The 25,355-nt window shown below is 32.9% G+C and overlaps 2 protein-coding genes across 3 annotated transcripts in view; both read right to left on the reverse strand.

Moving 5' to 3' along the window:
• Positions 1-1,009: 1,009 nt before the first annotated feature.
• On the reverse strand, positions 1,010-17,855 carry fy (fuzzy planar cell polarity protein-like protein). Its single transcript, XM_072526604.1, has 6 exons — positions 17,625-17,855; positions 17,453-17,574; positions 15,102-15,375; positions 13,968-14,165; positions 8,314-8,513; positions 1,010-1,513 (listed from the first exon to the last, which is right to left on the reverse strand). The coding sequence occupies exons 1-6, from the start codon at positions 17,700-17,702 to the stop codon at positions 1,123-1,125; spliced, it is 1,263 nt and encodes a 420-aa protein (XP_072382705.1). The 5' UTR covers positions 17,703-17,855; the 3' UTR covers positions 1,010-1,122.
• Positions 17,856-20,490: 2,635 nt separating this feature from the next.
• Positions 20,491-25,355, reverse strand: part of LOC140437228 (pH-sensitive chloride channel 2-like) — a 117,225-nt gene continuing 112,360 nt past the window's right edge. For both annotated transcript variants that reach the window (XM_072526608.1, XM_072526609.1), the window contains 2 exons: positions 22,950-23,136; positions 20,491-20,859 (listed from right to left, as the gene is read on the reverse strand). In XM_072526608.1, the coding sequence (XP_072382709.1) occupies positions 20,611-20,859; positions 22,950-23,136 (436 nt within the window). In that variant the 3' untranslated portion in view covers positions 20,491-20,610. The remainder of the gene's footprint in view (positions 20,860-22,949; positions 23,137-25,355) is intronic.

Here is a 25,355-nt window from a genome sequence, read left to right on the forward strand (position 1 = left end):
TGGTTTTTGTTGCGTTGTTCTTTTAGTGTGTCTACTTTTTTCTATTTTAGTCATTTTTGAGTTCATTAATTGTTGGTGGGTATTACCATTTTGTAGATAAATTATGTGGTTCGATAACTGATCTTATGTAAGAAATAATATGTGTTATCAAACTTAACGTGGCTACCTGGCGGATATTTCTTGTAATAGATTAATGTTTTTTCGTAAAAGTAAATACAACTTAATTTATTGCTATGCGTATACAGCTTCTAGTTAAGTATGTATAGCATATGATCATTTCTAAATGAATAAACGTGTCATTTGTTTAATTTTTTTTTTGTGAAATTTTTGGGTTTCAATTCCTCAGGTTCCTTAGGTTATCTCAAGAACAAAGTATATGCAACACAGCCAACAACATTGCAGACTTCAAAGAAAGGATAACTGCAGAAATATGGAATGGAATATTCCTCTTCAAACTTTAAACAAAGTTTAGAGTTTTATAGGAGACTGTATTATTCCTAGCAACAAGGTGAAGAATAGTTGGAGCATTTATTTTAATGTTTTAAAGAAAATTATACATTTTCAAAATGTCATTATATTATTGTATTATTCACAATAGACTCTACATGATTTATTTCGTTGAGATCAGGTTGGTAAGTGACTTTTAAAAACCTAAAAATATACAGGACGTGTTTCATTAAAAATAAGGATTATTGACTATGCTAAGCTTGCGTGAATCATCCTGTATATCTAAATTTATGTTTGACAAAAGCGCACATTTGAAATTAATAGATGACAAGTCTCACCGTTTTTTATAATTTTCTAAAATAAGGACCGAAATAAAATTTTTCCAGAAATGGTTTCCACAGTGTATAAGTTGCTTATTTTATTAGAATTCTAATATATACTTGTAGGAATCAATGATTATTTGTGTCTACTTCCTTTGTTAAAAACTTTGGGCTATTTATATTCTTAAAAGAATATTATTATTCCATTGAAACTATGGGATTTACTAAAAAAAGTTTTGAAATATAATAAAACAATTTTATTAAAATATATAATATAATATATACACATAATCTGAGTCTATCTGAGTAAAAATCAGTATAAAAAATATAAAACTGCATATTACCAACCAAAATATTACCAACAAACTTGTTTGTCAGAAATTAATAGTTTTAGAGTTTTTTCTGTAATCGCCTTAAGAGCATGTGTAGGAACAGTCGAATTATATAAGACACACAAAACATTACTCCCGATTTTAAGAGCATGGCATTTGTGATATTCTGAACACCAATAGGTTTCTATACCAATATTTTCATTCGGCTCTAAACTGAATGATTCATCAGATGAATTTGAATTATTGAGTTTGTCGTAAGAATCTTTACAATTTATTAAATTATTTAAGACAGCTCTGTAGAAGAATGTTCGTAGTATATCCAAGCGGTGAGAACTAGTTGTGGTTTTCTTTGATAATTGCTGTGGACTCTTTGATATCATATATTTCTTAGTGGATGTGTTTACTAGAAGTTGTCTGTAAAAACAATATAATAAATTACTATATCACATAAGTTACTGAGTATAATAAAAACTAATAACAGATTTTGGACTGGACAAAAACTGAAGATTTATAACGTCACCTTAATTAGCAAACCTCGTAACTCCATTTTTACTCAATTTACTCTGTTTGTAAATTAAATTATCAGTCTTTAGACCAAATCCTTTAACTCCACCTAAATCTAGAAATTAAATCTAAGCGAAAATGAAAACCTCGTAACTCCGTATCAGCTTTTGACTTTAAAAAACTGTGTAACTCCAATGTAAGTGAGGTTAGGTACATCTGACAGTAACACGTAAGGTCCGTGGAATGTGTGTGTCTTTTTTACGTATTAACGTGCATTATAAATCTCATAAGGTAACCAGGTACACACTCAATCAGTTTAAATTTCTCGTGTATTTATTTTTTACTTTGGTATTATCAATTTTTGTAAGAAAACCGGCACCAAATTTCAAGTGAGATTTTTTTGTCTTTATCGATGTCCCGAGCACAAAAATTGTTAGAATTGGCGTTGTCAAAGCCTCCTATCATAGTCGGTTCGTTTGTACCACATCAAAGTCGAAGGTAATAAGGTAAAAATATAGACGTTTACCAATTTTTTTACTTATAAAAAAGCACTTTACTTTTCTAACGTACTAATTAAAATCGGATTATTTGAGCGGCCTCAGGAATGTTTTAAAATAAAGCATTTAAACTAAAAAAAATAAGCAATTTTTTTTCTTACAAACAAATCGAATATTTCGATAACTATTAGCTTAAATTAAATTTAGAAAACGGCATTGAAAAGACTCGGCAACACGCTTCTTTTAAATATACCAAAAAAATTAGGTCGAAGAAAATTGAATTTCAAAGTTCAAAATCGGTATACGAAAAAAAAAGTATTTTCCAAAAATGTTTTCAATGGAACAATTTTCTTGGTATTCCCCCCTACAAGTCCAACCACATCATAAAAAATCCTGAAATTTCACACTGGTTCCGTTATGTTGATGACTGTTTAGTCTTCATTTCAAGTAATCATGACTCAGCTCAACAACTACTTCTTAAAATCAATCAAATCCACCCAAATATCAAATTTACCGTGGAACTTGAATCTTCTCAAGCGATTAACTTTCTAGATTTATCTATTATCAGACTCAACAATCAATTTGACTTTGGTATCTTTCGCAAACCCACCCAAACCGATCATGTCATTAATTCTTCCTCCAATCACCCTCATCACACAAATTAGCTGCTTTCAGAAGTTTCATCCACAGACTATATTCAATACCTATGTCTATTGAATTTTTTAATAAATATGAACTCAACATCATAAAACAAATATCTGTCAACAATGGTTATGATCCTTTTATAATAGATAAACTCATCCATAAAAGAGAATCTAGACTGCTTCAAAATTTTGGTTTTAATCAATCTTCTTCTTCTACCCCAATTTACACGTCTTTACCATATCACACTCCCAAATTATCTGAAAATATCAGACGTATTATAATTAATTCTTCAGAAACCTCACGCATATCTTTTAAACTTGGAAATACTCTTAACCATTTCTTGACAAATACTAAGGATACAATACACTATATGAACTGTAGTGGAGTTTACAGACTGACTTGTTCTGATTGCGATGCCTCCTACATTGGCAGGACTTATAAGTCACTTTCAACTAAATCTGCAGAACACTCTAAAAGAGATAATACATCAGCTTTTTCTCATCACCTTAAAGTCAACAATCATCATCTTAACATCCCTGATGGGGTCAAATTAATTCACAACATCCTAGATAGAAACACGTTAAGGTTGGACCTGTATGAGGACCTTGAGATTTCCAGAGACATGAGGACTAGTCCCAATTGTGTTAACCGCCAAACTACCCTAAATCGACCTTTTACTCCCATACACCGACAACTATTCCTTTAATTCAAAATCAACATTCCAATAATTGCCTTTAAACATCATCTTTTTTCATTTTGCTTCTGTTTTCCTTCTTTCCCAACCACCCCACTAGCATCTAACATTTTATAACTTCCTCACTAATCACCCATTAACACATACTATACCTCAATTTGTCCCCTCATCATTTTCTTTATTTTTATTCATCAAACCCCTTCCTCTTTCACCACCTTATCCCATTGCAGTTTCTTATTTCTCGTCCTCCCGCCAGTCCCTTTACGACTCACTTCATCACATATTCTTTCATGTCTCTTACTTCTTGGGTCACCTTACTTGTCTTGCTTGAACTGTTCTTCACCATTATTCTTCACATTAATCTTTAAACTTAAACTTCATCATTAAAATTAAACTTAATCATTTGTCTTCACTCATCCATTCGATACTTTCAGTCTGTTGACTCCATTACCACCTATACTACATATTTCTCTAACACATAGTCTCTATTATTTCATTCTTTCCCTAATACATATTCACATACATATCATTTTGTCTGGTTTCCATTTACATATTTTAATTATCTAACTTTGTTCATGCCGTTCACAGCAACATAGTATTCAATTTCTTTTGTCTGTCTTATGTTATTCAACCAACATTTTACATTTCCTCTTTCTTTTATTATTAATTTCATTCATTTTTCTTAGCTTCATTTATATCCATTTTAACATACTTCACTATAGGGTAATATTCATACTAACAAAACTACAATATAATAATAGTTAGAATATCATATTCTGTTATCATATCATCACATACATTTTCTTAATAGGCTTATTCATTTTACTATTTAACTTTCTAAACTTTCAGATATTTACACACCAGGTCCCTTATCGTCATTAGGCAACCACCATTACCCAATCAAAAAATTTTTTAACTTCAATTTTATTGGATTTCAGCTTAATCTTTTAATATATACTACTTCCTATACCATTTCTTACACTATTATGTGTACAGCACCACATCACTTCCTTTCATCTTCTACCTTAATCAATTTTCATACTACTTATGATGTCATAGATTATAACTTATTTAATAACTAACTTGTTCTTTTTTTCAATAATAGAGATTTGCAGATTTAAGACAATAAATATTATCATTTAAATAAATTTAATTCTAACTAAAGGTTTTCATTAATACGATATTAGGCATTATTACAAAAAATTTTATAATTTTAAAATTTTTTTAAAATTACATTAGTCTGAACATACCCATACCTCGTCATGTTAATGCTGTCTTCTTGAATTATATTTCCTGTCACCTCAGCCAGTTGGTCTGTGTCGTTTTAACTGACAAGAACCACGTGTTCAAGTCGAGCAAAAAACATGTAGCTCTTTAAGTATTAAATTTTTATCCAATGTCAGTGACCTAGAGTCACATTAGAATTTAAATTTGGAACAATGTAAAACCATATATTGATGTCACAGCTACAATTTTAGTGTTAGCTTCAATTACAAAAGAAGGCACTGAAGATGATCTGATCTATAGAAAATGTCACACTGAGAGTGCAGTACGGGTAAGATACGGCAATGCTTTTCTTATGGAGAATAAACGCGCAGGGTTGTCGGTTTTCTCCAGCTGTTGATTGCTCATTGTCTCACAGGACCGGCTTGGATAAAATGCATCTGCCGGCAGTACGAGTAAAATATTTTATATCATGTATACGTATACAGTAGAATAAAAAGGCATTGATGAGTTATTGACAACGAAAACTATGAATTTTGCATATAAAACGTCAACATGAGATATACAATTGAATCATATTCATAAGAGTAACATTTGAACACCTCTTTACAAGAACAACATACAATAACTGTAGTTTTAATGTTTTACATAAAATAGAAAAAACCTACATAATTTCTAGGAAAGAATTTGGAAACTTGGAAATGATATTATTTATAGATATTATATATAATATTCAAATTTCCAACTCTTTCATAGAAATTAGATTTTTTCTATTGTATGTAAAATATTAAAAATACAGTTATGTTGTTTCTATAAATAGGTCTTCATTTCTTTTGTTAAACTTCTGCTACAAATTACCATCATTAACATAATCACCTAAATATGGCCATAAACTTGTTTGTCATAATTAGTATTTGATAAACTCCAAGCTCTCCCTATTTCACCCCCTACCCATCCTAAGGATGGGTAGGGGGTGAAAGTGCTTTTGGAAAACGAAACTACACTTCAAAATTTAGTCCGAGTTTCAACAGAGAGCATGGAGTCCCATAAATTTAAATCCGGTGAATTATTTAACGGTTGCGCTAAACTCGTAGTGTTAAATGTGTTGGGTTTTTTACAAAATACGGAACAACTTAATGTAAGTGCTGCTGTAAGACGTACTTCGTTGATGGCTGGTGTTAGCGAAAGAAGCATTTACAATTTCAAAAAAGAAAAAGAACAGAGTGGAACGTTGAAATCGCCAAAAAAAAACGTAAAAAACGAGTGTGTCAATCAAATTCTAGAATATTCACATATGACGAGGGTGTAAGAAGTATTCTACGGAGAATTGTTCATTGTGAATTTTTCATGAAAAATTTGCCGCCATTATTAAAGCATATACATAACTTCATACAAGGTAATGAGAATATACAGCCGTTGTCTCTTTCTACTTTATACAGACTTCTGAAAGATATTGGATTTGTTTATAAGAAACGTGGCCGAAGAAGCATCATGGTGGAGCGAGAGGATATTATTCATTGGCGCCATAATTATTTGAGAACTATACGACGTTATCATATATTTGGACGAATCGTGGGTTAATGTTGGCCAATCTATAAATTACGAATGGTGCGATACTACGATACAAAACAGTCGTGATGCTTTTCTCAAAGGTTTAAGTACTGGCTTAAAAGCACCTACTAAACGAGGTCCACGATATGTTTTATTGCATGCAGGTTTTTCAGGAGGTTTCCTTCCTGGCACACAGCGTGTTTTTCTGGCAAAGAAAAATGATGGCGACTATCACGATGAAATGGATGCCGCATATTTTGAGTCGTGGTTTAAGGAGGCATTAATATCAAATTTACCAAATAATGGTCGCAGGAATGTCATTGTAATGGACAATGCATCGTACCACTCCCGTAAAGAGAGATTCCCTAACAATTCCTGGAATAAAGCTGCAATCAAGGAATGGCTAGTGGAAAAAGACATTTTTTTCGAGGAATGTTATTTGAAATCCGAGCTATTAGAAGCAGCGCGTGCTTTTAAAGATCAATACGATAAGTATCATCTTGATGAGTATGCTTCACAACATAATGTTTATATTTTAAGGCTTCCTCCATATCACTGCGAATTACCCATAATACCACTTTTAAAAACGACGAGGTACGCCAGTTGATCGACGACGGTTTCGCACGCGTCACAGAGCAAAATTGGCGCAATTATGTCACTCATGTTGTTGAGAAAACGGAAACTGAGATGTGGACTGCGGACAACCTGCAAGATGACGTAGACCAATTGATAATACACGCGAACACAGGGGAGAGTAGCGAAAGCGAATCCGACATCTCGGATGTAGAGGACCACTTTAGTATAATTAATTGAATATCTGTGAGTAACCTCGATTATTTTACACTGTATAACCAATAAAATGCATTTACCAGTCCAATCAGAGTATGGGCTTTTCGGATATTGGGCTGGGTGCACGGAAATCGAGTTCCCGGAGGTTCCACCCTGTATATTTATAGCTATCAAGAAATGTAATTTAAAATATATTTGTTAGTTTAATAAAGTATAAATATAATATAATGTTAAATAACTTACATTATAAACCTTATACCTGCTCATCTGGTCAAGTGTGGGCAAGGAAAACCATTATCCCATATGGAATAACACAAGGTTTCGCTGAAAACTACCAGGTTGCTATGCCAAGGAACTAGGTAAACTTATGTTGTGTGTAAAAAATGCGAGACTGCATTATGTTTTAACAAGGACAAAAACTGCACTTCAGATTTCCACAAAAAAAAATTTCATAGTAGGTGTTAAAATTTCGCAGTGATTCCCGTTCCTGATAATTTTTCACCTATTTACAAAAGAAAAAGTTTTTCTTGGATATTGGGCTGGGTGCACGGAAATCGAGTTACCGGAGGTTCCACCCGGTATATTTATAGCTATCAAGAAATGTAATTTAAAATACATTTGTTAGTTTAATAAAGTATACAGTTTTATAATAAAATTCTCGCTAAAAACTTAAGGTCTTTTTATTCAAATTCATGCCTCTTATTTGGCTACTTGAAGGCAATTATTTTATCAATATATTATTTTATAATAAATAACAGAGCCCGGCGTAGAGATCTGGGTTCTGTGACTACCACTTGGACCTGTTTGTATCGCCAAGCACAAGGCGTGAAATCCGGCAATTGTGCATTCCTATATTAGCCGTACTGCACTCTCGGTGTGACATTTTCTATAGATCGAAAACTTCACGTTATGCGACTGTAAAAATTTTGATGACACTTTTTTTAAAAGTTTTAATTATATGTTTTATACCTAAATACAAATGTGAAGTGTTTTACTTCTGTATAAGATTTTTTTCCGTATACCGATTCTGAACTTTAAAAAAAATTAATTTTCTTCAACTTTTGTACTTCATTAAAGAGGTCAGCTGTTTCGAAAAACATAGCTGTGTAATCGAAAAGAAACAGTTTCTCAACGTTTTAGATCGTTTGTAACGTGAAAGGTTACATTCAGAGTTTTTTAGACATATTTCAAACGCATCTCGCTTTCCCTAATTATTTAATAGCCACAGCTAATCTTAAATACGCAAAAAATTTTCATAGAAAATGTGTTTTAAAGAAATATATTTTTAATAGGTTTACTATAAAACTTACCCTAGTATGTTAGTGTCGATGATATACGATGATGGAAAGTTCCTGGGGACACACTGTGCAGCAGAATTTAAAATATCAGTTGAATTTCTGAAACACTGTGTCGCTGAAAGTTCTATTTCATTTAGAGGTGGATTTGGACCGCATAGGCAGCAAATTTGTACTTCCGGTATTAAGGTGCAAACAACGAAACGAAAGGCTACCTGAAATGTTTTTGTATACTTTACCTAACACACAAGTGACCATTTGTATCTAAAAGTAACAATTATGTTTCGAAAAGTACCGGAAAGTTGGTAAAATAAGTTATGTTATTGTTTTAATCGCATTTGGGGTAAAAATAAATAAATCAAGAGATTTCTAACTCGCCATAATAACTTTTTACTGCTAATCTTACAGTTTTTTACGTTTTGCTTACTCCATTCTTACATACATTTTTGGCTTCATCTCTTATGGCTCTTTTCATGCATTCTTTTATTTGAACTTTTGTTAATAATAAACTCATAAACTAATATATTTATTTCTACATTTGGCAATGCAATTAGAAATGAAATTGTAACTGAAAGAAAACATTTTAAAATCACGAGGTAGGTATGTTCTTCTTTCACTGCCATATTAGGTCCCCCTAACGTTGTCAACTAGATTGGCGAACTTTCCACGGTCTTTAGCTAATCAAAATAGTTTTGCAGCACTGCGTATTCCTATCCAATCGCGAATGTTCTTGAGTACAAATCTTGGTGCTATGTCTGACACTGACAAAATATAGCATTTGATCATTGTTTGATCACAGAAAAAGATTTCATTTTTTGAAACGTTGTGCCAGCTGCTTCAATTCTGCAGTTGATCTCTATACTTGGGTCTAGTTGGTCTGCAATGTAGCATCCCAAATATTTAAAGTTAGTAACTCTCTTGATGTTTTTTTGATCTGTCTGTAAATAAATATTGTCGTAAGGTTGGCGACTGAAATCATAAATTTTGTCATGACAACAGTGTAACTCCTAAGCGAGTCAGGAAACGAATGTACACTCCGTGCAGGTATTTTACTTGGCGAGACGTTCCAAAATAAAATTCAGAAAATTCTGTTAAAAATATGTTTGCATGAAAAATACATCATTGTATTTACAACATAAAAAAAGCTTTAACTTACATTATTAAAATTGTAGATTCAAATTTATCTGTGTTTGTTCATTGCGATAGATAATCAATCGGTAACTAATTTCTTTCAATATAGACAAACTTATTGCGACAAAAGTATGTCATTAACTATTTTATGCTGTTATTTATTAGAATAATATAAAGTAATTACGATTTAAAATTCTTTTAAGGTGGTATTATATAAATAAGGGTGGTTGTAGCCGCTATATATTTTTATGGTAACCAAATTTTGCTTTAATTATAAAAGAGACATAAAATTAAATTATAATTTCATAAATTAAACTTTCCAGGTTGTTAAAAAAACAACTTTCAACAACAGAGTTTCAAGTTATTTCTTGTAATTAGTAAAATCATGTCGTCATGAAAATTACCCGACTTGGTTATTGAGTTAAAAATAAGCAAAGCGCTTGGTATCGTTGCCCTTTCGACACTGGTTTTCGTAATCCATTGTTACTGTGATCTGTCCAAGCTTGTTGATTATTGTGGGAAGAATGAATGTATGTTTCATTCATATAGAAAATTGGTCAACCCTCCTCACGGTAATGTTTAATATGTCTCAAGAAAATTGTTCGTAGCTCTCAAATGTTAAGTCGCTCCATAAGTAACTTTCTATTACTTTGAATTTTGTGCCATTGAAAACAAAAATCATGTATAATTAGACGCAAACTCTCTCTACCACCGTCAAACCGCAAATCTTCTTTAAATTTTAGATGTAAGCGTTTAAGAGTGGGTGCTGTTTGTTCCTGTAAATACCAATTGTGAATTTGTCTTTCGAAGTTTTATTTTGGTTATGTTTTGTCGCACTTTGTGCGCTTAGAATTTTATGTTTTACTAGCAATTTAAAATCCATATTCAAAAATTATTTCACCGACTGTACCAACTGTGGAAACAATTACATTTTCTCCTAGACGTTTGGCCTACGACTAATCGCTCTGGTTTTCCGAGCGTCAGCACTATTGCGCATCCAAATCTCAAATACAAAGTGAATCCGGTCGTGCTGTAGACCCACCTCTCTTCCTATCGTGTTTACGCAATGCAACAACTCATGAATGCCCTGGAGACTGACTATCGCATAAGATAACAGTATTGTCAGCGTATCTAAGATTATAAATCAGTTAAGTACTTAACACTAAAAAGAACCAATACCAAATAATGGACTTCCTCTGGCATTATTACACGTCAATCCTGTCTCCAGCTTACAATGGATCTTAAGTTTACTACGATTTGTTTTCATTCCTTGCTTGATGAAAAGCTTGATTCTAATAATCTGTTATGTAATCTGTCTATGACAAGATTCAATCAATGTAGCTTTAATGCGAGAGGCCTGGGTTTACAAGGAAGGAGGCATTTAGTCCTCTAAACATGGTAAACATCTAAATCTGGTAAGTGAAATAAAATATATGGGGTAATATTAGACTCAAGTCTAATGCAGCAGTTAGAATCAGCAGTTAGAAAGAACAGCCAATAGGGCGGTACCTACTTTACTGATAGCCTGACGCTCTCAGTATATATGCATCATTGGAATGATGGCCAAAAGTGCAGCCAAAAGGTGCCATCCTCAAACTATGTAGGGTGTAAAGGTTCCTTCCCTTCAAATCACAGAGGCTATAAGGGGCACACCAACAGCAGCTACGGATGCCCTTCTGGATCCCCCTCTTTACACATAGCTATACAGAGGAGGCAAGAATTGGATATTATAGATTGCGGGAAAACGTAAGCAACGTAACAGATAAATCAGGACATAGCAACATTATACATGAAATCAGAGATACCTGATTTCTGACTGTATAATACCCAGATACAGGCCTAAAGTACCTTTCCAAGTGGAAATTTCCCCACGGGAGGGATGTGACAGAGCAAACACTCGACCCAGACTGCAGGGTTATACCTGGTATATAGACGGGTCTACAACTGCAGAAGGGTTGGGTGGAGGAATATTCAGTAGTGGTGGAAATTTAAATATTTCTATTCTACTACAACAATAAACCTCTGTATTTCGAACTGAAGCGGAACAGTATATGCACAGATAGCCAAGAAGCCATGGTTCTTATAAGCAATAAGGTGAACTCTAGAATAGGGGGGAATGTCGAGAAGAACTCAACAGACTGGTAGAACATAACAGTGTTACACTGTTATGTTCTACTATTCCAGGTCGTCAGGGAATACACGGAAATGAAAGAAATTATGAACTTACCGGGAGGGCATCAGCTACAGAATACTTCGGTTTAGAGCCGCCTATGAGAGTGCCAAACAGCATCTGGAAAAAATCTGGATCCGAAGAGAACATAACTCTCACTCACCGGTAAAGCACATGGCAATATGTATATTGAACGGACATGTGCGAATAGAGCTTAAGTGCTGAGGAAAATAAGCAGGAATCAGCTCAGAGTCATAACAGCCATCCTTACTGGACATGCGCCAGTCAAGGGACGCCTACATGCAATGTGATTGAAGACTTGAAAAAGTTCACTATATCTTGTAAAACTGTGTCATTACATCGTAGTCGCAAAATACTTTTCGGGGGCTATCGAGTGACTCTAAAATCGATACCCATCATCTAGACTTATACAATCTGGTATAGGGCTCCAGAAACCTGAAATTACGGTCATGACTAAATGGAAGTTGTACAATAAGCCAACTAGCTGCAGTACGACCGTAGATAGTAAAAGTATTTGTGCACAATATATGTGCAACCCAAAGATTTTGCTCTAACTATTGTATACTTCTTTTTAGTTCTATAGTTTATATTGTATCTTTCGCTGTGAATATTTGATTGATTGTTGATCTACTTTCATTGAATCGTCCTTTATATTCACTTATCATTTCATTTTCGTATGTCCAAAGTCCTTTTTTTATTTTTGGAGCCAATAGTCTGCAAGTCATATACAGTATGTAAATCTTTCAACTGGACATAATAATATTATGGTAATATACATTGAGGTAAGTAATACATAAGGTAAGCCACAATGCGATAGCTTACAGTGCGACTGATAACTCGATAATCGGCACCTTTTAGAATCTGTTAGCTGTACGCATTTATTTTCAATTGGAACCGTGAAACGAAGAGTGTTGCTTTCAAATGTTTATTTACATTTCTCCAGAAAAGGTTCTAATATTTAAATGGTATTATCAAGGCAATTCTTTGTCAGAATGTGTAGATCTATTTGCTAATACTTTCGAAAATAGACCCATACCTTGTACACAAATAATTGCAAATAGTTTACAAAATTGTGCAAAATGTCAGAAAAGAAAAGATATGTCTCCGAAAAGAAAGCTGGAAAACTACAGAACCACTAGAAGTGTCGCCGAGGAGTTGGAGGTCTCGCATACCACAGTTAATAAAGTTTTAAAAAAATATGGCTTTAAGAGTTTCAAATATTCGAAAATTCAGAAGTTATTTCCCGGAGATCAATTTCGTAGAATGGTGTTTTGTGAAGATGTACTGAATGTCCATGTAATTGGTCCATTTTTCATAGAGGGAGTTCTGAATTCAACTAAATATCTTGCTCTTTTACAAGATAACAATCTAGCTATTCAGAATCTCCCAGATGTACGTTTAGAAGGTGTTTGGTATCAACAGGATGGCTGTTCCGTTCATAATGCGCGTATCGTGAGAAATTATTTAAACTAAATTTTTCTGGATCGCATTATAAGCGGAAAGGGCAAATTAAATGGCCTGCGAGATCTCCCGATTTGGCTCCCATGAATTTCTTTTTCTGGCTACATATTAAGTCCACCATGGCAACGATCTCCAGAGGACACAATATTCTAGTTGATTTAGAAAATAAAATAAGAAATGTATGTGCTACGATTACGTCAGAACAGCTTGCAAACGTAAGACAAACATTTTATAATACACTAGGTTATTGTCTTGCAAAAGAAAGTGGTATATTTGAAACTTTTATTTAGTTTACTTGTTATATTTAATAGTAGAATGTTTGCTTGTTCTTCAATTTCTTTAAATAAATTATTTATTTGTGTTTTAGAATAATACTTTTTCGGTAGGCATAGCCCACAATAAAATTTGTCAAAGGTTTTAACTGCATTGTAATAACTTTAAATTATTTACATGGCAGAATTAACTCTCTCGATACACACCTAATAGGGTCTTAATTGATACTAAAAATTAAAACATCTGCGACCTTGACAACAGCAGTGGGCTCGACAAAGCGCAGTTGCCAAACTTACTTTAATGTATATTACCTATGCCCAGCTGAAAGATTTACGTACTGTGTGTAATATCTCATCCGTGATGCCATTTTTTGATGCATTTTTGTTCGTCTTTAACTTTTCTCTTGTTTCGTCTATTTCCTGATCATTCAGTCCCTTTATTTGCTTCTTATCAGCCCTGTGTCTGTCCCAAGTATGTCGGTATTATACTTTAAGGATTTCAAAGATATATAAAATTTGTAAATAGATAAACATCATAACGATTTCGCATGATCCGATGGAGGAAATGTGAAATGAAATAAACAATAATCATTGTATAAAATATCAGCACTTACTGTAGGACTCTTATGAGGCAAAAACACAGGAATATCCTTGGAATCGGTTGCATTGTCTGATACTGCAAATAAAGATAAAAGTCTCAATTCATCTGGATGCAAAGACCACCAACTCTCTGTTGCAGCTACTATTTTTCCATCAACCAATATGCAACTAAACATCGAATCGACACATTCGGTAAACGAATCTAAAACAATCTAAACAAAAAAATTAATGTAACTAACGATAAAGATTATGTTTTCTAATTGATTAAATGTTAGCATTACATGTATACTATAAAAACCTGTATCTGTAGTCTACATACAATTAGTTATCTGTAAAAATAATTGGATTTAAAATCTGAAAGTGGTTATTTTCGTGGAACTAGGGTATCAAAGTTGTTTCGTTCACTTCTTAACAGTAAAAGCTTGTTTGAGGCACTAAATACCTACGTGTGTTCCTTGGTTAGATATGCATTTCGTATTAAGTGGACTAAATACCAATTTCGTGTATATGTATAACAAAAATCATGGTTAATACCACATGTATTATGTTCATCATGTTCATCTAATTCCTATATAAAATTCAGCGTCTACCTCTCGCATTTCTAGCGGTTTTATGATCTCAAATTCGGATGTTTGATAGACCTGTTACCTAATATTAAATTAGTTACTGTTTAAGGTTGATTTTAAAAACATTATTAATTTTTAAATTAATTAATTACCTTAAACAGGTGATTTAAATACTATCCATAGTATATCACTTCGGAAATCGTTTGTATTTTAAAAAACAATTTCCAAAGTGGAAACTGAAACTTGTGACTTATTCCCATTAAAACAGTAATTGCTTTAAGATGTCACAAGAACAATACTATCCATAGTTTATTAATCAAATTATTTTAAAACTATCTAAGTTAGTTTCTAAATTAAGTGATTTTAAATCAGGTAGTTTCTAAATCAGGTGATTGTTAAACTATCGATAGTTTTGAAATCAAGAAATTGTCTAAATTAAATGATTTTGTAACAATATTAGTACTCTACTAGAAGAAAATAAGAAGGAAAAACATTAGACCCACTTTGCTTACATTTTTAAATAGTAATTTTTCACAGAAATAATATATATTTATAACAAATCTGAATAAATAAAACAATTACCTGTATTAAGTGATTCTCTGTGCACAAAATTGTTTCAGTAAATCCTACAATATCAGAGGAATGTTTGTTACTAGCATCTCCACAATCTAATGAATCCAAAAGCCGATCAATTACTGGAAAGCAAATTCTAAGTTCCCTTTTCAATCTTTCAATATTTCTTTGCATCTTCAATTCTTTAATGCCAACTATTAATACTATTGTATTAAAAACATCTTCCAATAGTCTGTTTAAAATATCTATTGAACATCCACTTGCTGCTCCAATTATAATTATGCTACAAAAACATTATTCTATATTATTTTCACAGAGTTATTATACATAGTGTACACCTAAAAATTTGTACCCCCCTAAATCTTGACAAAATAAATGATTTGACAAAAACCTGAAGTTGATTTTTATACTACATGGGACCAATTTTTATACAAAAATAATTCTTCAACTTTAACCCTGTATCACAGGTTGTAACCACCTATAGATTTTTAAATGGAACTATGACCCATAATGTGGAAAGGGTTTTTATTACTTAAACAACCAAATTTTAATCATGTTTTAAAGTTTCAAAGATATCGATGGTTAAATATTGAAACCTCAGAAGTAAGTCAAAATTTACAACTTTTCAGAAGAGCGAAAAATGTCAATGCTTAATAAATATTTTTTCTTTCTTAATATTTATTTAAGTATTGCCTTTAAAAAATATGCCAAAACATAGTTTTCACGAATCTTGGGTTTTGCCAGAACATTTGGAACAATATTTTCAATCCAAATCCCCATAAATCTAAAAACGGCCAATTTTTGACTTTATAAGATTTCTACATTTAGGTAACCCTCGATGTGTTTTTATTTTTAGGTTAGGTTAATTACTTTTATTTTATAATGGGGATATTCTTCTTCTTCTTCCTTCTTATATGTAGGCTTTAAAACCTGTTTCTTCTTGAATATTAGCCTCCTAAATTGTTTAAATTATCTCACCATCTTTTTCTTGGTCTGCCAATACTTATTCGTCCATTTGGTGACTTATTTCATGCTATTTATACTATCCTAACCTTTGCCATTCTACTAATGAATAACTATCCAACAGACTTTTCCCTGATATTCGTCGGAGTATTTTTATCTCTGTTGCTTCTAGTACTTAGTCATCTTGTGTTAGATGGGTCAGGTCTTGTCTCTGCTGTGTATGTTAATATAGGTCTAATTGCTGCTTTATAGATTCTTGTTTTTGTGTCTTGTCTTAGGTGTTTGTTCTTCCAGATTGTGTCATTAAGGTATCCTGCCACTTTACTTGCTTTTAAGCTTTTTTGTCATACTTCTTCTTCAACATCTCCATAACTAGTTATATCTATTCCCAGATATCTAAACCTTGCTTTCTGCTTTATTATTTTCTTATCAATTTTGATTTTACATTGTAGTGGGTATTTAGATATAATACATTTGGTTTTTTCTGCTGATATTATCATATTCAATAGGGGGATATTCAATAAATAAATATATGACTAAGATATTTTGCATTTTAGACTCTTTTTTACTAGAGTCAATGTCAAAATGATGTAGAAATGTCTTCATTTTGGTGCAAATCACAGTTTTGATATTTAGCCTTAACCATACACATACAAAACAAGATAGACTGATCTTTGCAATAGCCCATTCCCCAGTGTGACAGAGAAAACTGACACAAAGCAGTCCTTGCCTCTTTTTCTAATTTGCCAGGTTTATCGACAATGTGACCTAAATGGCCAATGAGAAAGTCACATAGGAAGAGATGCAGATACTGCTTTGCATCAGTTTTCTCTGTTGCACTAGGAGAATGCAACTGTATGGCAGCAGTCAGTCTATTATTGTATTATATGCCTATGGTCTTAACACTCCTAAGGTTAAGGTTGTGCTGGACCAACATACAAGATTAATGTAAATTTACTGTACTAATTGTTGACCACATTACATCTGGTTTTGATGCATTACATGCATCAAAACCAGAAACGTAAGTGTAGAAAGAGGTACATGTATGAAATGGGGTCTCCAGAAAACACAGTGTAAGGTATCTTAACCAGTTAAAGGAAGTAAAAAAGAGATATTTTTGTATAGTGATGCTCGGAATCACCTAAAAAAAACTTTTTTAATTTATTTTTGATTACCATGAATTCAGAAAAGACCAGAAGCATTCATGTATTTTTGTTAACATTTTCAGCTATTTTAGTCTTTATCTTCAGTTACTATCTCTTTTTTACTTTCTTTAATTGGTTTACTATTTAATATGCCCTACACTATACTATTATAATAAATATAATCAAAGGACACTTAATAATATTTAATGATTTACTACCAAACTTAGTAAAAAGTTTTCTCTACAAAATTACCTGTCTTCAAACTCCTTCCAACTAACAGCATAATCATCAGTTAATGTCTCTAATACATCTATGCCAAATGGTTTTCCAAACATGTGGATTCCGTTTAACGATCCTGTTATAGAAAATGGAAGCTAAAATAATACTTTTTAGCAATGAAATGCAAAAATTATTTAAAAATTACCGGCTCCGAATTTCCCTTTTTCCTGGATAATATAGGAAGTCCTCCACTGGAAGTACCACATAAAACATATGCAGACATTGTAGTCAGAGTTAATTATTGAATAAATAATTAAATATATAGTTACTAAGGCATTAAGCTTCTTAAAAACAATTTAATTCTTCTCTTCTAAACAAAAACAATAATAAACGGTACTGTTGTTAACCTTGAAAACGTTGTTATGATTGGTGATGTGATGACAGGATATGACATGTGTCTTACAATGCTTACAACCTACTTCTAATTCCAGTGTTGGAGTGAGGAAGTAGAAATATAGTTAGCGCTTAGCCTTGCCACAGCTGAAATAGTTATTTATACAAGGGAAACTATATTAGATTTTAGTTCGAAGTTGTGTGGTCTCCCAACGCCCAGATTTATTATTATTCTTGTGACGAAAAAAAGACGATATAATATTAAAAATTATTATTATAATATAATAAACTCAGAATAATGTCGATGTGAATTTTGGTTTTTTTGATGCTCCTAAGATTCTGAATTGTTGAGTCTGGTATGTAACATAATTCATAATCATAAGCCCATTTAAGCATTCTGGGTGAAATTATCTCAGGAGCACCTTTTTTAGGATTGAAACAATGGTTTATGGTCCGTTCTTATGCTTATTTTCCTGCCATATACATATTCATGGAATTTTTTACTATCCGATATTATGGCCAGTGCTTCTTTGTCGATTTGGTCCAAATTTTTTTCAGTAGATGATATGAGTGCGGCTATAGTACGCCACTGAATATTCACGTCCCTCATCATCACGTTGACTAAGCCACAACCTACCCCGTAAGGATTGGCATCATACCAGAGAATAACCGAACACACACGTGTTCGGTTATTCTCTGATCATACGTCAAAAATAAATCTTTTTGTTCCTTACACTGGTTTTTTTGGCTAAAATGTCGTTTAATAAATCAAAAGCTTTTTGTTCATTGAAACCAGGCAGGCGAGGGAAGGTCCTTTTGGAGCAATGCACGTAACGGATTCGCAATCGCCTTGTCTTTAGAAAAACATGATAAAAATTTAAAATTCCAATACAATCTTGCAACTCGGTTTTACTGGTTGGCGCAGTTGCATTAGTTATGCCGCGATTTTGTCTTTAGTGGACGTATCTTTACTTTGAAAACCAAGAAACTCTATAATTTTTGTTCGAAAAACGCATTTTCTTTGCGTAAATGCAGCTCCGTCTTCCTGGAAACGCGATAATACCGCGCGCACTGTTGACTCTAACTTTATTTCTAAGCTACCGACTATTAAATGTCAGTAATAAGGTAGTAACACCAGGAATACCAGTTAATTTAGAGTCTATGAATTTTTTAAAAATTTGTGGAACCACGGATATACCGAACTGTTAACGATTGTACTTAGAAGCCCCTTATGCGTATAACTTCGCGATTGACACTTTACTGCATAAGCTTGCGCCATGTCCAGTTTTGCAAAAACTTTCCAAAAACGGACAACCTTCCCGTTTTCTTTGCAGTCACAATTGGGGTGCACCGTTTTGGATGTGTAATTGACTCTAAAACTCTCTTCAGAGCATGTCCAGTTCAATTTCGATTTTGTCTTCTAGTGCAAATGCGCTTTAAGCATAATTGGCTTTACATTTTTGTCTAACGAAAAACTTACTGGGGGAATCCGGTAAGATCCCAAATCTGTATTAAATACATCTGGTTATTTTTTTGAATAATTAATCATGGATAAAATTTGATTTACTCCAGTTTTGGTTAAACCTCAACTATTAAACCAGTTTCTGCCCAGTAGACTGGCACGGTTGCTTTCCGTGACTATAAGAGGAAGTAACGCTGATCGTTGACCTGTCTTGACCTCCACTTGACACTTACCCAGGGTGAGTATCATTGTGTTTTGATAGTCCTGCAAAATAACACTGGATTGATTTATTTTATATCGATTTTCACTAAAGATTTTATGGTAGGTTAATTTGCTCACCACTGAAAAACTCGCGCCCGAGTCAACCTCCATTTTTACTTTTTTGTCATTGAGTAGCACGCTTACTTAATATTTACCGGTAATGCTACAAAACGTTACGTTATTTAACGAAAAATTATAGGCACTACTTGATAAACAAACTGTTTCCCGAAACCGGCTCGATATTGGACGTAGATTCCACGGCAGTCTGATGTACTTTGCATTTTTGAATTTGATCCTTTTTATTTACCAAAACAAGTTATTTCGATGTGTCCAACTTTCCTGCAATATGTACAGGTTAATTTAATGTCTTCACAAGTTTCAAGAGAATGGTCCCTTTTGCACCGAAAATATTTTTTTCCCTCATGACTAGGTCATTTTTGTTTGAACTAGCCCAGCTGATTTTTACGAAACCTTACCGTGTTTACATCTGCGCTCGACTCTATTTCTCGTCGCACCGCTAAACTTTCCACAGCCACCTATTGTGCAAGGCATATGTATTGCGCGTCTTTAAGTTTTGTATTGCGTGTAGCATAAGGAACAAACACACATGTTTGTTCCTTATACTAGGCCTTATGCGGCCAGCAACTTGTTTTGTAGCGATTCGTCGGCGATACCACAAATGAGTCGGTTGCGTAGCATTATGTCAAGGCCAGTTCCGAAACCACAGGGTTCTACCAATTGTCGTAATTCTTTCAATTACACAGATATTGTGTCACCAGTCTGTTGGTTTCGACGATAGAACTTAAACCTGCACACAGTTTTAGACGTTTTTAGACAAAAATGCTTTTTTAACTTAGCTATGATCTGAACTAGAGAACTGAGTAGAACTAAAATTATGACATTTGTTAGTCTTGGTTTGAGCGGCGAAATATGATGCAACTTAAAATAATAATAGTCACAAGTCAAGGTTTTATTATAACAAGTACAAGGAAAGTAATATAGCTAATAACTAACATTTTTGGCAGTCTATGTGTAAACTTCAGATCACAGTTAAAATATTTTAAAAATATAATTATTACAAGATATATGCAAATAACCAATAAAATACATTAAAAATTAAAAATGCAACTGGAAAGACAATTCTTGACTTTTTGTCTATCCACATAGCTACTTCTTGTGGAGTCATAGTGGTGAAATGAGCAGGTAGGTGATAGGTATGCTGGTTTTGTGCTTCGGGAACAGGAACTGTAGTCACTGAGCTATCATCCATGAGATCATCCTGGCTATGCGTTATAGTCGGTATAATTAAAGAGCTTGGGAAACTCTGCAAACAAAAGTTATATAAATACCAAACATTCAATTTTAAGCCGATACAAAAATGACTACGCCAAATATATGATATGTGCCAATATTGATATGAATTAAAGTCCAGTTAATTATTTTTTTCTGGGAGTGTGTGGCAGAATTTTCTAGGCAAAAATCAAATTTTACAACTTTAGCTCACAGCAATATACTATGTTTTAGTCCATAGGTTATTATAAAGGAATTTAAATAAATACTACTATGATACCTTCATTTTATCATTTATATTTACTAATTTTTGAGATAAACTGGATAGAAAAAATAAAATGTGCAAAAGCTGAAGGATGCGACGACAATTGCATAACGGTACTCTGGTAAGTGAAGGCTAGGCCGATACAGGCTTGTTAAGCCAGAATAATGATGATGATTTGCTAGCTTTTGAATAGTAATACTAAAAATTTTTTGTAAATTTGATACCCTTATTTACTATATTGATGAACCAACAATATATGAAAGAATAAAGGTCAATGGTCCTAAGAGACTATCAATAGCTTTCGGATATACTTGTACAATATTTTCAGTAGAATTACAAGAACTAGATTTTTATGCGCGAGAATACCTCAACAAACACATTACGTCGATCAAAATATTTGTTGATTATGACAGCCAAGCTCCACTGATGACTGAAGTCTACAACTTGTGAATCTCTAACAAATTAGAACTGCAAACAGCCTCTTAAGCAACTGGCGAATCACAACAAAAAACTTTTGTTATGTGTGCAAGCGCATAAAGGAATTACGGTTAATGAGATTACTGATAGTCCTGCTAAAGAAGGAGCTAGTACTCCTTTTATTAAACTATATAGTCTATATCATGGTCAAACATATCATGATTTAATATTTACTAAGCATTAGCAAAACATAAAATAAATCTAATAGAAAACCATGGTTTAGACAGGAAGTGAAACGAAAATGCAAAGGAAAACGAGATGCATATTTAAGATTCCATTATCAGGCACCCAGGAAGTATATGATGGTTACAAAAAAATAAGGAACAAAATAAATATTATTAAATAAAATAAAGAAAATAATAGACCAGCATTGCTGTGTCTCGCAGACTTACAGAAATCCTTTGATAGAATTCAGCTCGAATATACAACGGAATATACTATAATCTAATTACACAACGGAATAATGCAAAACTTCATACCAACAATAAAAAACATTTATAGAGAAAATACGAAATCGCCCGAACATCTTAATTATTTTCTAAACTTGGTTTAATATCACACTCAGAGTCATTATTCAAAAAACGGCTTCGGCCACCCAAAAAATTAATAAAACACTAACAAAAGGCGCAGTCCACAAAAATACTAACATCATAAGGGCAAGAGGGGTCCACATCCTCGAGCGTTTCGTGGCCCGAGCAAGCAATACAGATCGATGATAAGCGACTATTATAGTGGAAATAGAGAGCCTTACGCTGGCCTGAATTGTTCAGGGTAGGATTTCGTATGAGAAGCCTTGTATCCAGGACTCACACATTGAGTCGTCCGCTCCAATCACCTAATGTAATACTTAAGGGATGTGCAAGTCTCTCAGGCTTCACTTCTATTTTTATTCGAATTATTTTAACACAAGACTCGCAAACTGAACGCAGACAGTACTGAACTTCATACTGCATACAAAATTAATCAAAAAGAGTCATAAATTTAGACATATTTTATAAACGTTAGAAAATCTAAAAGCAGAAAAATTAACACCTTACTTTTAGTGTTATAAATTGAGGTTATATGATTAGTCGCTCGTTGCCACATGCTGCCGCGCGGTGCATGGTATCAGTCTATTAACTTAACTCAATTTAAAAAAAAATACAATCACTTGGAGTTAATTTGGCGAATCAGCTTTAGCGCAGCTACAAAAGTTAGTGTTTCAATATTTTAGAAGGAAGATGAAAAACTAATTTCTATATGTCTAAATTGTGTTAAGTTCAAAAATCTTTACATAAATGAAATCATACCTTTAACTGCTTTTAACAATTAAAATACAAAAATTTAAATGAAATTAAACGAAATGGAAGATTTGGTAATTAAAAATATATACCTATACTTACATGAACGGTTAAATAATTTTGTTGTATGTTTTTTTCCTCCTGTTCTTTATCAAGGCTGCTACACGATCTTGTTTTATGAAGGTTGTTCATTGAGTTTGCTTTTCTTACATGTCTTCTCGCTAGACTGGGAGTTATAGCACCTTTTAATATATGTTTGCTGCTATTTTTTTTCAGTTCTACTTTTTTCCTAAAATATATAAATTTGTTAGTTATGTATCTATCAGCTTATGAGCATTGTAGTTTTTGTATTTGATTACTCGCCTTCAACTTTTTTTGAATGAATAACGATACTTTTCAGGTCGCCAATTAATAATGTACAAACGCTGATCAAAATTTTTCATTGAGATATTACATATTAAGTTGTGATATCTCAATTGGTTATGCGCAAAACATGGCACAGCTCGCCCTGCAAAATTCATCGTACACACAATACATATCTTAAATTCGAGGTTGACCTTGATAGCAACAGCTGAGCAGACACACAGCTGTCACAGTCATCTAAATTAAATATATTGAACATTTATAGTTCAATATAGTTCAATTATTGAACAGTTTAATAAAATTTTCCCTTAAGTTTTACAGAAATTTTTCTGTCACATGACACACCACTCGTGTCTTTTCACTTTACCCATCCCACCCTAATTCTTCTGCATGTATCTCCATTGATTTTCCGATAACTCTATAATATTACTTTTTACAATCATTTCACCATCACTTTGTCACTTAAAGCGCCTCAACCAGCCTGATTCTCTTAATGAGCTTTCACAGCCTTGTGAGTGGTCCTTTTATATAGACTGATGTTTATAGTTTACTCTCTAAATTCTGGATACCGAAGTCTTGTGAGGCCTTTACACTGACGATTACCGGTTTCCTCTTCTTGACAGAACCGAAAAGTTTCATCTACTGCCAAGCACGTACGTCCAAATACTTACCACAGTGTCCAGTCAACAGCTCCACTATCAGCCTAAGAGTCTTTTGATTGCGAGTCAGTAAGTTGACTGTCAATTTGGCTTTCTTTTAATGAACAAAGATTTTTTTGTCTTTCACTTTATTATAAATTCTTTAAATATTCTAAATGTATCTTCCAAGTTAGTTTTTGGATAAAGATCATATCGAGAAATCTAACTTCGTCTACATATCGTCACCCTAGAGTTACACTATTGTATGTCGCAATTTTTTCATTTCCGAGATATTAGTGTAACAATGTTGTATGTTCATTAAACTTTATTTTTCTAAAGTTACAGAGATGTATCTTAACTATGGCTATGTAGACAACCAGAAATACAAGAGTCTATGGAAGTGAAACTGTGTTTTTGCAGTTGCGTAGTTGTATGTGTCACTTACACTCTTGTGTCACGCAGCATTTGTGCAACATAAGTGTATGGGTCACATACAACTTTGTGATATTAAAAATATTTATGTTTTTGGAGCTTATAGTTTTACTAAGGTAAGTTTTCTATAAAACTCTAAGTGTTGTAGAAAGCAATTATAAATGAAATTATACAAACCTTCTCTAACGTATCCCTATAAACATAATATAAATGCTGTGTGATATACCTACGCATGCATTTCATTGCATTTTGTATAATATTCGAGTATTCAAAAAGTGAGGTTATTTTTCTTTGTGCTAACAATTATTTATGTTATTTATGTATTTATGTTTTGCAGATTCCAGTTATTATAAAATAATGATGGATACTATCGACTATGAAAATGACAGACTGGCGGATTTAAGGTATATTTTTAATATATCAATTATCTATTTAAATTGTAAATAAACTAATTTTCAGAGAAAACGTCTAAATGTTAATGATTGCCTAGAACTATTTTCTTTTAATAGATATAATCTTCTAATACGAAAATGATATCAAAGAATAAACCCAGTAATGATTTACGAATTTAGTTCTGATTATATCTTTTATCTTTTTAGAAATGCCCAACCACCATTTTTTGATTCGGATGAGTACGATTCTGACAAAGATAAAGAATACAAGCCTTCAAGTTCAAGTGAAGAGTCGAGTGATGAGGCGCATGAAAATGTAGATCACGTTACTGCTGAGACTGAAGACAACAAAATACCACAAATCTCTAAAACATTGACAAGAAAACGGCAAAGACGTCCAGCTTCCTGGAAGTGCAACATTAGAAAGGCAGCCCATGAAGCCGGAAAGGAGTACTTGTCAGTAAGGAATAAAATTGTTCCAGCCAAACGAATTAAAACCACGAAAGATTGTCTAAATAGATGTTTATATAACTGTCAAAAAGTGATATCTGAAAGTGAGAGACAAAGCCTTTTTGACCTTTATTATACTTTAAATGAATCTGGGAAGAGGTTGTTTATATTAACCACAACCAAAATATACAGTGTTGAGCGTCACAGAAAGAACAAAAGCAAAGAAAACAGTA

Source organism: Diabrotica undecimpunctata, chromosome 3, assembly GCF_040954645.1.
Source record: "Diabrotica undecimpunctata isolate CICGRU chromosome 3, icDiaUnde3, whole genome shotgun sequence".
In the NCBI taxonomy this organism is placed as follows: Eukaryota; Metazoa; Arthropoda; class Insecta; order Coleoptera; family Chrysomelidae; genus Diabrotica; species Diabrotica undecimpunctata.

Excerpts from the sequence above, each read along its gene's own strand:
- fy (XM_072526604.1), bottom strand. The coding sequence starts at position 17,702 with ATGTCTGCATATGTTTTATGTGGTACTTCCAGTGGAGGACTTCCTATA. Across the intron at positions 15,376-17,452 it reads TGGAAGGAGTTTGAAGACAG|CATAATTATAATTGGAGCAG; the intron begins GTAATTTTGTAG and ends ATGTTTTTGTAG. Across the intron at positions 14,166-15,101 it reads CAGAGAATCACTTAATACAG|ATTGTTTTAGATTCGTTTAC; the intron begins GTAATTGTTTTA and ends TTTTTTGTTTAG.